The sequence below is a fragment of the Vanacampus margaritifer genome, chromosome 11, assembly GCF_051991255.1.
Source record: "Vanacampus margaritifer isolate UIUO_Vmar chromosome 11, RoL_Vmar_1.0, whole genome shotgun sequence".
Classification (NCBI taxonomy): Eukaryota; Metazoa; Chordata; class Actinopteri; order Syngnathiformes; family Syngnathidae; genus Vanacampus; species Vanacampus margaritifer.
Window position 1 is genome coordinate 21,164,191 of NC_135442.1, and position 15,335 is coordinate 21,179,525.

Sequence of the window (15,335 nt, forward strand, 5' to 3'; positions counted from 1 at the left end):
TGCATTAATAAGTCTTGTGAAACTGAGTTTTTCAACTGACACTGTGCTGCAGACATGAAGTAATTAATTAGTGCAAGCGGTCAAAAGAGTTAAGTTTGAGCTTGATGAAGTAGATTTAATTACGCCGGAACATGAACGTGTTCGTCATGGAAATTTTTACATGGAATATATATACCGTAGTCAGCACTTTTGTGGTTGCTCATTCAATACAGCCAAATCCATTTGTCCAAAAAGTGTGGCAATCTTGCCACTGCTTGAACTCAGCAAGACAACCCAATAACAGATTAAATTGGTTATGAAATATTGGACTTTTTCGGCAGCAAGATCAAAGTTAAGATGGACTGCTGCTTCTGCTTTTGTAGAAATAGCTGCTTGCTTTGTGGCATCCGTCTAGCTCCTCCCACCACATATCATGGGAACTCTGTTGTACTTGCATTGCACACCTGGTAGTTGAGTGGGGTGGGATAAGTGAGACAGGACTGCACCTGTGTTAAGTGAAGCTCCAAAAAGTGGGTGTAAAGTTTGCTTTAATTCTTTATCCTTATGATCCTTTTCTATAAAGAATGCAGAAAATGCCTCTTGGGGGAATTCTAGCTCATAATAGATGCACTAAGTAGGTTATATATGAATGACAACTGAGTTTTAGATAATTTCTACTGCCAAACAAAAAGCATTTGAGAGCCTCAAATGCCTTCTTCTCAGTTGAAACTAATCTGTTCACATCCTTTGTAGGAAAGTATTTCTTAGTGATTGCTATTAAACATAATTCATTCATGTTGGCCCCGAGCAAAGAGAATATGAACTGACTTACTGTATAGTGGTGTACCATTTAAAAAGCCTCCCTCCAAATCCTCTATCAATTTTCCATTTTTATGCCATCCTCCAGTTAGAACACTTTGTACCAGCTTTATTATTTACACCCTTTGAAACTCCTCAATGTCGCCTTACTTTGCTCCACTGTTTAATTTAAAGACGTATGTTGCAGCCACTCCCCCCCCCCCCCCAATCTGTCAGTTTGCAGCACAAAATCCTCGCCAGTATTTCTATTTACAGAGGGGCCGAAGAGGGGGACCCAGCTGCAAGTCACCCTGACAGGCAGAGCATATTCCCGAGCTAGCCCACACATGCCAGTCCGTTTTAACTCAAGGTCAACTGGCTTGTCCTTTCCCAAGGTGCCATTGTTGGGAGCGGTGGAAACGAGCAATCAGCAGTTTCTACAAGTGAAACGAGTCCTGCTTGTTTTTTTTGTCCTACTTTTTTGCATGATATGCTGTTTGAATCTTTTTTTATTACTCGATTAATGGATGGAATCATCAATAGGATAATCGATTTTCAAAAGATTCGATAGTTGAGTCAGTCAAGTCAATCAGTTGAAACATGTAAGAGAAGTGGGCAAAAGTATGACCCCCCTGTATATGTGCAAAAATTTGACAAAATTGAACATTCAAAAAATAACTCACTTCCTTTTCATTTTAGCATAAGGCTCCCAGAGACTATTTGTAGGTCTTGGGCTGCACCGCTTTTAAAGGGGAAGTCAAGTAAAAAATATATCTATAAAAAATTCCCCCCCAAAAAATTCCAATATGTTTATGTGCCCCACTAGTCTAGGCATGGTATTCTGATTAATATTGTGTTTGTGGAGTATGAATTACCCTTTTACCGCCCAAAACATCAATTGATGTAAGGACACGCCCACTGTATACCGGCAATAACGTCAATTGACGCCACCTACTGTACGTTTTTTTTTCTCAATGGGGAGTGCACTGTCTTGTGCAGCGCTGGTCTGATAATGGGGTTGTGAAAATCCCAAAACACCCACCAACTATGGCTAGCAGATGGCAGCATTGTATCTCTTTTCAATGGGCTCCCAAGTGTCAAATTACATGAAAACATGGCGGATCTTAGGAAATGTTTTCAAGGATGACGTGAATGACCAAAGCGTTTGTCACATTAAATCTAATTTACAAAGCGTCACTAAACAAAAAATAGTAGTGTCAAAGTCGCTGTTGTGCAGAAAATGTATCTTTTCACAAAAAGTTTGTTTTCTCCATATATTTTTTTCCATTTTCGCTTGATGTTACTCAAATTACCTATTTTCAAATGGTGATTAAGAATGAAATAAGGTAGAAACATACTTTTTTTTCTAATGAAAGAATGGAATCCAATCTTTCATGTGGTATCCACCATGTTTATGTAGTCATTGCACACAATATTCTGTTTGCCTTGAAAGATGAGCGAAAATGCTTGAAATCGTCTGTCTCTCTCGGGATTGTCTCTTTGAATAACGTTTGGCAGTAAAAGAGTTAAGCAGAAAAATCCACCTGGTTTTAGCCATCTCAGGGGTTGGCCATTTTGTCAACTGAAAATGACATCACAGTGCCTGAGGGCTCAGCTTGTGAATGTCACATGACCAGACCCAGAAAACTGGTGAGCCGTGACGGGAAAAATGGAAGCCCCTTGAGATCGATCAACTTGAGTGCCTTTAAGATTTATTCCATTTCTTTTTCCTAGAAACTAAAAGCTTAGATGGGAACTGTGAGCAAATAACAAATATTTTTGGGTCCCTTAGTTTCCACAGCATTTCCAAGAAGGTTCCGGCTCATAAACTGCATGAATTCCTGCAACCATGCTGCTGTCATTGCTTTCACTATCACTCTGTTTTGTTCTTTTGAGGGAGGATGGAGTGATGCAAATGCAGCAATTGAGTGCACCTGCGTGTCATCAACATACAGTTTCACTGTGCTTTGCAAACAAACATAAATTAAGCTTAACCTCTGCTCACGCCTCCCATCCTCTTCACTTACAGTTATGAGCTCCATTAGAGGAAGGATTCTCGATAAAACCTTGCACTTTTCATTTCCGGCGCTGTGCGATTATGACAGACACGTGACAGCTGTGAGGGATATAAAGTAGTTTTATGGCTGTTTATAGTAGTGTGAATCTGAAATGAAACACCGCAAGAGCGCAGGCCTTCATCAAGGCTTTAACATCCCGGTTGACTTTGGGCTAAAGGTGGTTTTCACCCTGGACTGGTCACCAAGCAAGCACATGGCACATAAGAGACAAACAGCCATTTGCAATCACATTCACAACTACAGACAATTTAGAGTCTTCAACATGCATATGGCGAGTATCTAGAGAAAAACCACACAAGCATAAGAAGAGTCGAACTCTTCACACAGGATGGAGCCAGGATGGATTCAAACCCAACAACCCCTGAACTGTGTGACAGATGTGCTGCCCACTTGACAAATGTGCCGAACGTCTGAACACCAAATGCTATTCCTCCCTTCCATTTTCTAGATCTCACTAGTCAATTTCTGGACATACTCACAAGTCCCACTTAAATTCACACCTATTAACATTGTAGTCTTCAATTAGTCTAAGAACTAGACTTGCATGGTGTAGTACTTTTACAGCATATTTTTTTTCCGTCTGTCGGGAAAACTAAGCAGACACGACTTGCCAGCGGTTATAATGTATATTCGTAGCAAATTAATCACATTTTCTTTTAACATTGCAAAATGACCATGGTCTTCAAATATTAAAAACAACAAACTGAGATACAAATAAATGATATCAGCTCTTGTGCTGGTTGTACAACTTTGTCTTAGAAAATTGAAAACTTTTTGCTAACTATTTTCTCATAAGCATTTCTCTATTTCTCTCTGATGTACTACTTTGCCGTTTCCCATTGTTGCAGAATGTCGAGGTGTCTGTGTTTGAAGTCAACATCCGCTTCATCGGTGGCCTTTTGGCAGCCTACTACCTCTCTGGACAAGAGGTCAGTCCTCACCTCTGGTTCTTCCATAACTAAACACACATTATGTGCATATAGGTGCAGATGTATTTAGACAATGACAAAGTTTTATTTATGATTTTGCCTTTATGCCAAACCATGATGGTTTTGATTAAACAAGTCAGATTTTTGTTGTTAACTGTTGCCTCACAATGTCTCATCAATTGTCTGCTGTTTTTGGAGAGGCCCATGGGCTTCTCTTGTCATCCTTGGGCGGCTTTTGCCCTCTGCTGTACAATCATTCACTTTAGTCGTCTTACTAGTTACTGCAGATAGACTTTTTGAAGGAAAACAACATACATTATTGCAATATTGTCTTGTTACCTACCTCTCAAGTCAAGTATTAGTACACCAACTTCAGCTATTATCATTGATAAATCATGATAATTTACAACACCGTTGAGATAGAGCTCTGATCATTGTTACTTTGGTTTATGGAGCAAATATTTCTCACAAGGTTTCCTTTTCTTTAGTTACATTGATATTGCAATGCATTTGTATGTATTATATCCACTGTGCTTGTGGTTTCAATCCCAGGTCATTGTGACCATGTTGAAGTATGCCTGACCAAGATACTGAATGTTATCAGTAGATAAATGGGTAGTCAAAATGTTAACTCAGCGATATGGACTAAAATTCATATTCATTCAAATTAAATCCAACATTAATCTGTCATAAGCACCAATACACACATGACCCTAGTGAGGACAAGCAGCTCAAAAAATGGATGAGTGGATTAAGCCGTTTTGGAACATGGTCACCATGAGGCAATGAAGCATGTTGTGGTGGCCTTCTCAAACCAACACTGGCCGTGTCTATATAGTCATGAATAATGATATAATAATACGATAGTTTTCTATGATTATTTCCTATTTAGCGCCTTCGTACTGTATTATTTGTGCCTATAAGAAAATACTACTTCTGTGTAGTTACTTGTTTTGCATACAATGTTATTTTTTCTTTGGTGGAATATCTAACTGAATATTTATCAATATCATTGATAATATACTATTGAGTTGTAAGTTACTTTGCAATTCCTGTTCATTGTGTCTGTAGATCCTCAAAAATTCTTTGTATTCTATTGTTAATTCCTGAAATTATGTAATACAATATTGACTCAGTTTGGACCACTTTTGATGAATAATCACTCTTAAATTTGATTAAAGTGACTAAATAACATTTTAAAGTCTTCAATTTGGCTTCTTTAAAACCTGCAGATGCACTTTTGTACAGCTTGATTTTGACTTATTGAAGAAAAAAGTGAAAACAGCCAGACACACAGTTGGTAGTTTGACAGTTTTATTGGCTTTAAAAACAGTATTTCTGGACTACCATATCGTTGCTGTCTGGCGGAAACCTCATATGTCCAAATTTGGTCAAGATCATTTTTCTGATCGATACTAATGGTCCTTCTCCACTTAGTCTGTTATTTTTACCAAGTGTTAACCAATTAAAAGGGTGGGGTTGGGAGGCAATTAAAAAGTGTGTGTGTGGGGGGATAGATGGTAGGGCTGATTCACTCCAGACCAATTCAATTTGATTTTCGATTTTCAGTTGCATTACTCATGACTTAAGAACTTATGAAGGTGTTTGTGAAGATGACGTAGGACAGACATTGGCTTTTGTGATGTCTTAAATGCGGACTTTAAAAAGTGCACGCCTGCTGCCAGCCCCGTCCGTCTTTGTACTATCATCAATGTCAGCATAATATTTATTCATTTATTTTTTACATATTAAATTATTGATTGAATGTATTTTTTGGGTAGTGTTGTGTTGATGTGAGTGTGAAATGGTATATAAGGTATAATACTATTTGAACAAAGCGGTGTCTGGAAACTCCAAACAAGCAGTTTTTTGTTGTTGGGTTTTTTGGTTGTTATGTTTTCGACTTCCTGAAAAGTTGTCATTTTCACAGTACATAAGCATTCCGCCCAACAGTGACGATATATTGTTTTTTAAAACTCTTCTTAAAATAACTGTAAAATAACAGGCTGCTCCTATTAGTGTGCCTAACATTAGAAATGAACACACACAAAATGTTATCTTGTGAGCTTTTTGATGTTGATTGTGTTTACTAAGTCACTTGGCATTCACCAAAGCTAAACCTAACGTCGCCTTTCTTCAGCTGTCTCCCATTCTCCTTCCTTCCACCTCACACTCAGCCATCCATCAGAGCATGCATAAATAAAAATAGAAGCAGTGGGAAAGGAGGGATGTGGGGCATACAAAGGCGAGAGGGTGAAAAACTGATGGAATCACAGTTGTTTGGAAGGGATGGCTGATACTGATAAGCAGAAGGTACTGATGCGAGCATTTAACCCCTCGAATCCTGTATCGTTGACACACAAAGTGAAAATCATGTGGGATCAGTCAGGATAGAAGAAAACAGCATAGCAGTAGACAAAACTGGAGGTTGAGGGCATCCGTATGATCTTTGTCCGTGCACTTAGATGTCTGCACACCTCAGAGATGAGGATGAGTCACAGATTGGTAGACTTAAGATAAGAGGGAGACATGCAGCAGGAATTCCCAAATAATGTGAGAAAGATGCAGGGTTTTCTTTTCTTTAGCTTTGGTATATTGATACTAGTTGATACTGCCTTAGAATATGTCGCGGTCAGATGATTAAAGTTTATCGACAGACACTGCTAGTGACAGCACAAATTTAGAGGTAGGGGTGAGCACTTAGATAAATCAACTTAATCATTTTGCAATGCTAGATAATGCTTATACACTATGACAGAACTGTTTTTCCATATTAAGGCTTACACACTGCACTTGCCACTGTTTGCTAAACTACTGAACAGGTAGTAGCGTGGTGCCTTTTCCCACTGGCTTGGATGTAAAGCAATGAGCTGTGCTTATAATGAGGAGGAGACATGATATAAGTAAAACGTGCGACTTTGCTATTTATATTTTCCGCTAACATTGTTATTGTTAAAAATGCTAATATCACATTTTTCTATCACTTTTGTTTTAACCATCTGATATATTCAATAAAGTGGAGATCATCCATCAGTAGCAGGGTTTACATGGAGCCTTGTATTCCAATTAGAACCACGTTAAAATCCTAAACAGAATGAAAATGCTCCATATAAACACCTCAGTCAGAATAAGCTGGCCAATTTTGATTTGTGTTCCTAGGAGTGGAATATGCCTTTTGACAATCAGATCAAAAGTTAATTTTGATCATGTAAACGGTCTGTCGGAATGTTGTCAGGCTTAGGGCTGGGCATTGTTTGAATTTGGACGACTCCAGTTCCTTGATTCGATTCCTATTCTTTAAAAAATAATGAAACAAACAGAGTTTGCATAGTTTAATAGGGCAGTTTACAATTACGCCCAAACTACTATTTTTAGAACAGCGCATGAGCGTGGCCATTTGATTTTCGAACAAGAAACACAGGCAGGCGACTGAGGGCGTGTATTTGTACAAGGCAAAACTTGTGACTTGACTCGCTATTTTGCCATAAATATACTTAACAGACGTATTATGGTTACAACAAACTTTTGCTGCTTTGGTGTCTACGGCTATGTAACTGGCTGTCACACCGCGGTGAGGGTGTCTTGTCATTTCCTGTTTTATTGTGAAAAGTCTGACTCCTCTCGTTTCAGGTCACTTGCCCTTCCTCGTGTGGTGTCTGTGTCAACCCTGATCCCTGATTGTTTCCACCTGTTCCCCATTACCCTCATGTGTTAAATAGTCTGCGTTTTCCCTGTCTTGTGCCGAAGTGTTTTCGTTTGAGCCACTGAAGCCTGCCATAGACCACAGCCTTGATACCCAATTGCCTTGTTGCCTTTATTGCCTTGTCTCGTGAGAGAACCTTTGTTTGTAATTTTGTATAGCTTAGTTTTGTTTAGTCATAGAGTGATTTTTGTTTTTGAATGTAGTTTTGAACTTCCTCCCTTTTGGAGCGCTTTCAGATAATGTTTGTATAGTCTTTATTTTCTCCCTCTCATCGAAGAGCTTTTGTTTTGTTAATTAAAAGCTGCTTTACCCTCCACCTCTTCCTCTGCGTCTGAGTCCAAAAACAGCCTCGTTGTGTCAGAACACTTCGGCCAGCATGGACTCAGCAGAGAGAGAGCAATTGATCGCAGCTTTGCGGGCTCAGGATGCCCGTCTACGCCGACAGGAGAAGTTTCAGACCGCCATGGCAACGCAAATGACCGAGCTTTCAGCTCAGATTCCGTGTGCTCGAAGTCGCACCAATAGCCCTCCGTCCGAGCCAGAGACTCAAGCTACCTTGCCGATCCTACCCGTGCCATATACCGGATCAGGGATCAAGTTAGCCTCTCCTGAGCGATTCTCTGGAGAGCCAGGACAATGCAAGGCCTTTTTAACAGACTGTGACATTCATTTTGAGTACTCCCCCCAGGCTTTTCCCACAGATCGTTCACGGGTGGCTTTCATGATTTCTCACCTGACTGGAAGAGCCAGAGTCTGGGCCACGGCAGAGTGGGCCCGCTGTTCCCCACTTTGCAGCTCCGCCCCGAAATTCCGAGCCGCTCTTCAGGGAGTCTTTGACCCAGCCTGTTCCGACCGGGAAAAGGCCCGGCAGCTAAGCAGTCTGATCCAAGGAAGGGACTCCGTGAGTGACTATGCCATACGCTTCCGCACTCTTGCGGCAGAGAGTGGCTGGAACACCACGGCGCTCTACGACGTTTTTCTCAAGGGCCTGGCAACGTCCATCCAGGAGCTTCTCATCGCAGTCGATCTTCCACCGGATTTGGACTCCCTCATCGCCCTGGCCATACGGACGGATCATCGGCTGCAGGAGGTGACGCAGAGCTGCGCTCGCCGGACCAGGACAATGGAGGGCTTCCCGCGCTTCCCAACATCAGGGGGGTCAGCTCCTCTCGGATCCCTGTCAGTTCAGTGCCAACCAGCTCCCGCGCAACCAGAGGAAGAGCCCATGCAACTGGGCAGAGCGCGGATCTCGCTGGAGGAGAGACGGCGTCGACAGCGGGAAGGGCTGTGTTTCTACTGCGGGAACCGAGATCACCTCGTGGTCGCCTGCCCAGCCAAAAGGACCCAAGAGGTGAGTCAAGTCACGACTCCGGCGGCGGTTGCACGAAGACTCACGTCAGTAAGGATCAATCATCACACCACTCCCACAGACCTCTATGCCCTGATAGATTCTGGGGCCGACGAGAGCCTAATTGACTGGGGGCTGGTGAGACATTTAGGAGCCAAGACTGAGCCGTTAATCAAGCCCATTAAGGCTAGGGCACTGAATGGAAGTGAACTATTCATTATTACGCACATCACAGAACCCATCCAGCTCCAAGTCGGCAAACATAAGGAGCACCTAGTTTTTCACGTTTTTCAGTCTCCTTCACGGACCCTGGTCCTAGGACACCCCTGGTTGTGTGAACACAATCCCCATGTAGACTGGGTAACTGGCGAAGTTCTGGGATGGGGAAAGAATTGTGTGAGCCATGGGATTGGTTCACCAAACCGAGAAGTAGACATCACCACGGTTGATCACATTTCTGTCAAATCCTTCACAGACGCAGAATACCCGAATTTGAGCACCGTGCCTCCATGCTACCATCACCTCCAGGAGATCTTCAGCAAGACCAAAGCCATGTCGCTCCCACCCCATCGTGCCTATGACTGTGCCATAGAACTGATTCCTGGTTCCACCATTCCCAAGGGACGCCTATATTCTGTTTCAGGACCAGAGAAGGCGGCCCTTAGGGATTACATCGAAACTTCCCTGAAGGTTGGACTGATTCGTCCTTCCTCATCACCAGCGGTAGCAGGTTTCTTTTTTGTGGGGAAGAAAGATGGTTCCTTACGGCCATGTATAGACTATAGCCCCCTTAATGACATTACGATAAAGAACCGCTACCCTCTTCCTCTCATGTCCTCCGTCTTTGAAAATCTCCAACAAGCCACGATCTTTACTAAATTGGACTTGCGCAACGCCTACCACCTCATTAGGATCCGAGAGGGGGATGAGTGGAAGACAGGGTTCAATACACCTAGTGGCCATTATGAATACCTGGTCATGCCCTTCGGACTCACTAACGCTCCTGCAGTTTTCCAGGCCATGATCAATGACGTGTTGAGAGACTTTCTGGACCAGTTTGTATATGTTTATTTAGACGACATACTCATATACTTGACAGATCTAGCCACTCATCAGATCCATGTTTCCAAGGTTCTTCAAAGACTGCTGGAGCACAAACTGTATGTTAAGGCAGAGAAATGCGTCTTTCATGCTGAAACCGTCTTTTTGGGTTTCGTCATAGCTCCGGGGAGGGTTCAGATGGACCCGGCTAAAACTAGGGCCGTGACGGAGTGGCCCACTCCTGTTAGCCGCAAGAAGGTTCAGCAGTTCCTCGGGTTCGCAAACTTCTACAGACGCTTCATCAGAGGGTTCAGCGCAATAGCTGCCCCTCTGCATGCCCTCACCTCCACTCTGGTGAGGTTCAGTTGGTCACCGGCGGCTGAAGCCGCTTTTGAAGCACTCAAGAAACGATTTGTCACAGCTCCGATCCTCATAGTACCAGATCCACAGCGGCAATTCATGGTGGAAGTGGATGCGTCCAATGAGGGGATCGGAGCTGTCCTGTCTCAACGCGCAGAGAAGGATGGAAAGATGCACCCCTGCGCATTCTTTTCACGACGATTATCCAAGGCCGAGCGGAACTATGACGTTGGGGACAAAGAGCTTCTGGCCGTCAAGCTGGCTCTGGAAGAGTGGAGGCACTGGCTTGAGGGGGCAAAGCATCCATTCGTGGTCTGGACCGATTACAAGAACCTGGAATATATACGCAAAGCCAAGAGACTCAACTCACGCCAGGCCAGATGGGCACTGTTCTTCAACCGGTTTTCCTTCTCTCTCACTTACAGGCCGGGGTCTCAAAACGTCAAACCCGACGCCCTGTCCCGTCTCTACGATCCTGAGCCTGTAACTAAGGAACCAGAGACCATCCTTTCGCCGGACTGTGTGATTGGAGCCGTGACATGGCCAATCGAGAGGGAAGTGAAACAAGCCAACGGGGAGGCAACCCTACCAAAAGGGTGCCCGGCGAATAGACTATTTGTTCCAGAGCAGCTGCGCCCACAGGTGATCCATTGGGGTCACACCTCGCTTCTATCCTGTCATCTGGGAGTTCGACGGACAATTTACGCTATCTCCCGGCGTTTCTGGTGGCCTTCCATGGAGCCGGAGGTCCGGGAGTACATCGAGGCCTGCTCGGTATGTGCTCGAAACAAGACATCCACCAGATCACGCATGGGTCTGCTACAGCCTCTTCCCATTCCTTCTAGACCATGGGCAGAAATTTCCCTGGATTTTGTCACGGGACTTCCTCTCTCCAAAGGAAAGACCACCGTTCTCACAGTAGTTGACTGATTTTCTAAGATGGTCCGATTCTTAGCCTTGTCAAAGCTTCCCTCAGCCAAGGAAACGGCTGAGGTCATGATTAAACACGTTTTTCGGGTTTACGGGTTCCCTAGAGACATTGTGTCGGATCGGGGGCCCCAGTTTGTGTCACGCTTTTGGAAGGAATTTTGCCGCCTAATAGGCACCAAAGCCAGCCTAACCTCAGGGTACCACCCTGAGGCTAACGGTCAGTCGGAACGTCTCAACCAGCAGCTGGAAACCGGTTTACGGTGCCTTGTATCTCAGAACCCGGCATCGTGGAGCAAACACCTGGTCTGGGTTGAGTTTGCCCATAACTCCCTGCCCACCTCTGCCACTGGACTCACCCCCTTCAAATGCGTTTTTGGATACGACCCTCCTTTTTTTTCTAACCTAGAGTCTGAAGCCTCTGTTCCCTCAGCCCAGGCCTTGGTCCGTCGTTGCCATCGCGTCTGGGCAGACGCTCGGCAGGTTCTGGAGTGCCAGAGGGACAGAGGCAAGCGAGCAGCGGATCGGAAAAGGAGACCTGCTCCAGTATACCAGCCAGGGAACAAAGTGTGGTTGTCAAACATCTGCATTTAAAGGTGCCATGCCAAAAGTTGGCGCCTCGGTTTGTGGGCCCATACCCCATCTCCAAGGTGATCAACCCGGCCGCGGTCCGTCTTCGCCTGCCTCGGTCCCTGCGTGTTCACCCAACGTTCCACGCAAGCCAAGCCAAGTCAAGCCAGTCAAGGAGAGTTCTCTGGTTCCGGCTCCTACGCCCCCGCCGCCTCCTGTGATTGTGGATGGGGGGCCCGTCTACAAAGTCAAGCGATTGCTGGCCGTCCGCAAGCGGGGCCGGGGCAGGCAGTTCTTGGTGGACTGGGAGGGGTATGGGCCCGAGGAAAGACAGTGGACACCTTCCCGCTTCATCATGGATGACTCTCTAATTGAAGACTTTTTTAGGGATCATCCTGACCAGCCTGGGCCGTCAGGAGTCGGCCCTAGGGGGAGGGGTACTGTCACACCACGGTGAGGGTGTCTTGTCATTTCCTGTTTTATTGTGAAAAGTCTGACTCCTCTCGTTTCAGGTCACTTGCCCTTCCTCGTGTGGTGTCTGTGTCAACCCTGATCCCTGATTGTTTCCACCTGTTCCCCATTACCCTCATGTGTTAAATAGTCTGCGTTTTCCCTGTCTTGTGCCGAAGTGTTTTCGTTTGAGCCACTGAAGCCTGCCATAGACCACAGCCTTGATACCCAATTGCCTTGTTGCCTTTATTGCCTTGTCTCGTGAGAGAACCTTTGTTTATAATTTTGTATAGCTTAGTTTTGTTTAGTCATAGAGTGATTTTTGTTTTTGAATGTAGTTTTGAACTTCCTCCCTTTTGGAGCGCTTTCAGTTAATGTTTGTATAGTCTTTATTTTCTCCCTCTCATCGAAGAGCTTTTGTTTTGTTAATTAAAAGCTGCTTTACCCTCCACCTCTTCCTCTGCGTCTGAGTCCAAAAACAGCCTCGTTGTGTCACTGGCGATGTTGTGACCGGGATCGAATGAAGGGAGTTTCCAGAGGAATGTCTCCGCTGCGTTCAAGCATGTACAATTAAACGGCAGTAATTTACGCGAAAAATGTCACAGAAGACAACTATACAGGTGCTTGTCAAAAAATTTGAATATCCTCGAAAAGTTTAATAATTTTCATAATTCCATTCAAAAAGTCAAACTTTCATAGATTATAGATTTAGGGCCCACAAGTTCAGTGATTTCAAGCATTTATTTGTTTATTTTTACATTATTTGGGCTTCCACTTGATAAAACCCCCAAAAAACAGGATGTCAAAAAATTTGAATGTGAAGAAATCACCATGCATACTTCCCAGTGATTTGCAAAGATGGATGGTATTTTCAAAACGATATGTCAAGTTTTACTAGTTGGTTGGGGATCCTTTTGCCTATCACTGCCTCAATGCGCCGTGGCATTCTTGATGCTTACTGTGTCAGCTCTTTGTTTTTGGGTCTGGTGGCCCTCATTTTCCTCTTGACAGTACTGTATTGTGGCCCTAGTTTTCCTCTTGTAATACAATACTATCAAGAGCAAAATGAGGGCCACCAGACTCAAAAACAAAGAGCTGACAGCAAGCATTAAGAAAGCCTGTGCTTCCAGGACCTACTGAAGATTGACATATCGTCTTGAAAATATCATCCATCCATCCATGCTTTTTTGCATGCAAAACACTCGGAAGTATGCATGATGATTTCTGCACATTATTGAAATTTTTTGATAAACTGTTTTTTGTGGGTTTTATGAGCTGGAAGCCCAAATGTGCCCTCCACATTTCATCGGTCGTAATGGGCTAGCAGCTGAAAATCCACAACCAATCGATTGCAGGTATGTTGGTCTGCTTTCTCAGCGTTAGCCTTGCTAGCTGGCTATTATAACATGCTAGCTACTATACATCATGGTGTAAATGCAACAAAAATACCTTGCGTTTACCTACAGAAGCCACTTCTGCTTGGATGTGAAAATTAATATAAAGTATAAGAACCCTAAGCCTACAACATGTTAGTTGATCAGCGTCACTAAGATGTGTGTGTCACCACGCCACTTTAACAAAAGTAACTAGACCGAAGTAACAGCCAAAAGGTAGGCTTAAAATCTTCAATGAAAATCATGACTTTAATGTGTTTCGTTTTCGTGAAAATTAGCGACCTACACGATATTAGCAGTCATCTAGACCGCACCGGAGTGGCAGCAACGATCATACAATAAATCTTACAAAAACTGCTTTCTTCCCGCCCACTTTGAGGTCTCCGCATGTCAACCACCGTTTAAGCTGTTCCAAAGTGTGTTTGTCGATTGAACCATGTTGAAATTTCACGCCTGGGACGTCGTTCTCTTTCAAAATGATGTGTACGTGTGTATCGTACTCTCTTATTTTGTCCGACTCATGCATATTAATGAGGAAAACGTGACATCATTTGAGATCAACCCTATTCAACAGCCCAACAAGGTCAGATGTTGGTTTTTGTGAAAGAGGCTGAAATGGAATGGATGTAACGAAGGCAACCACAGATCTCCCGGCTTTCAAGGTTATAACGAAGGCAGAATATTAACTGTGTAAAATGTGTAATACTGTAATGTTGCATTCACTTCTTCACCGTCTGTATTGAAAGCAAAAGATATGTATTTTTGTCCAGTTGCAGCAATATTCTGCTTCCTAGCTTCAACTTATTTATTTGTTTAAAAAAAAAAGAAAGGTAAAATCAGATCCAGCGACGGCAGGATCTCGGTGTGAAAGAGGCTAATGATGTGGTTAAGACTGAAAGAGCAACTGAATTTGTCAGGATGAAGGAACAAGAAGGGTGTCAAGTGGAAGGCAGAAGATGATTAGCAGCTTCGGTGGTACAGATTTGACATGGAATACAATTTGTGGGCAAAAAATGGTGGAACAAAACACAGTTGGCTGGGAAATAGAGCTGCGTTAGCATCCAATTTATCCCCTGCCTTTTCAGTGCCAAGCGTTGTGAATTGAAGCATCGTCGTCTAGACGTGCCTTTTTTTTTTCTTCATGCATATTCTTGTACCATCCTGGCACACTTAAGCTCCCTCCTCCGCTGTCACTTTGATACAGAGCTTAGCTGTGGGTTGTCCTGGGACCGGTGACAACACGTTGCTGTACATCCTTTGGCTTGGTGCTTCATGTCCCTCCCTGGGGAGACTTTAACTCACACTCTTCTTTTGTCAAACACTGACGCTGTCAAGCTAATTGCACATTGACGTTGGCCTCTACTTCCTTGTAAGGAGAAGATGGATTAAGAGAAGGCTAGACACTGGCTTCCTATACAGGGTGCTTTCTTTTCTTTTTTTTAAATCCCTGAAATATGCTGTAATGACCAGATATTTGGGTTTCATAGTACAGAAGTTACCCTACATTTGAGTTAGAAAGATTCGGATATATGAACATACTGTGTGTTAGCTATAAACATTTCTCAGGAATTCAGAAAGTCAGGTTTTTTATTTATTTAGCCACATCAGCAAGCACAGTTGTTTTGCCACAACTCATGCCAACTTCCACAGAATTGTACGCCGCCAAATCCGCGTATGAACATACCATCCCCATAGCCTCAGTATGGTAATGTGCTCTAGTTGTTCGGAAAAGCTTTGTTTTGTTTCATGATACTATTA

General features: G+C 43.6%; 1 protein-coding gene across 1 annotated transcript in view; it reads left to right on the forward strand.

Annotated features, from left to right (window-relative positions):
- Positions 1-15,335, forward strand: part of man1a2 (mannosidase, alpha, class 1A, member 2) — a 71,202-nt gene that overhangs the window by 39,567 nt on the left and 16,300 nt on the right. Inside the window, exon 6 of the mRNA XM_077579607.1 lies at positions 3,704-3,784. Within this exon, the coding sequence (XP_077435733.1) occupies positions 3,704-3,784 (81 nt within the window). The remainder of the gene's footprint in view (positions 1-3,703; positions 3,785-15,335) is intronic.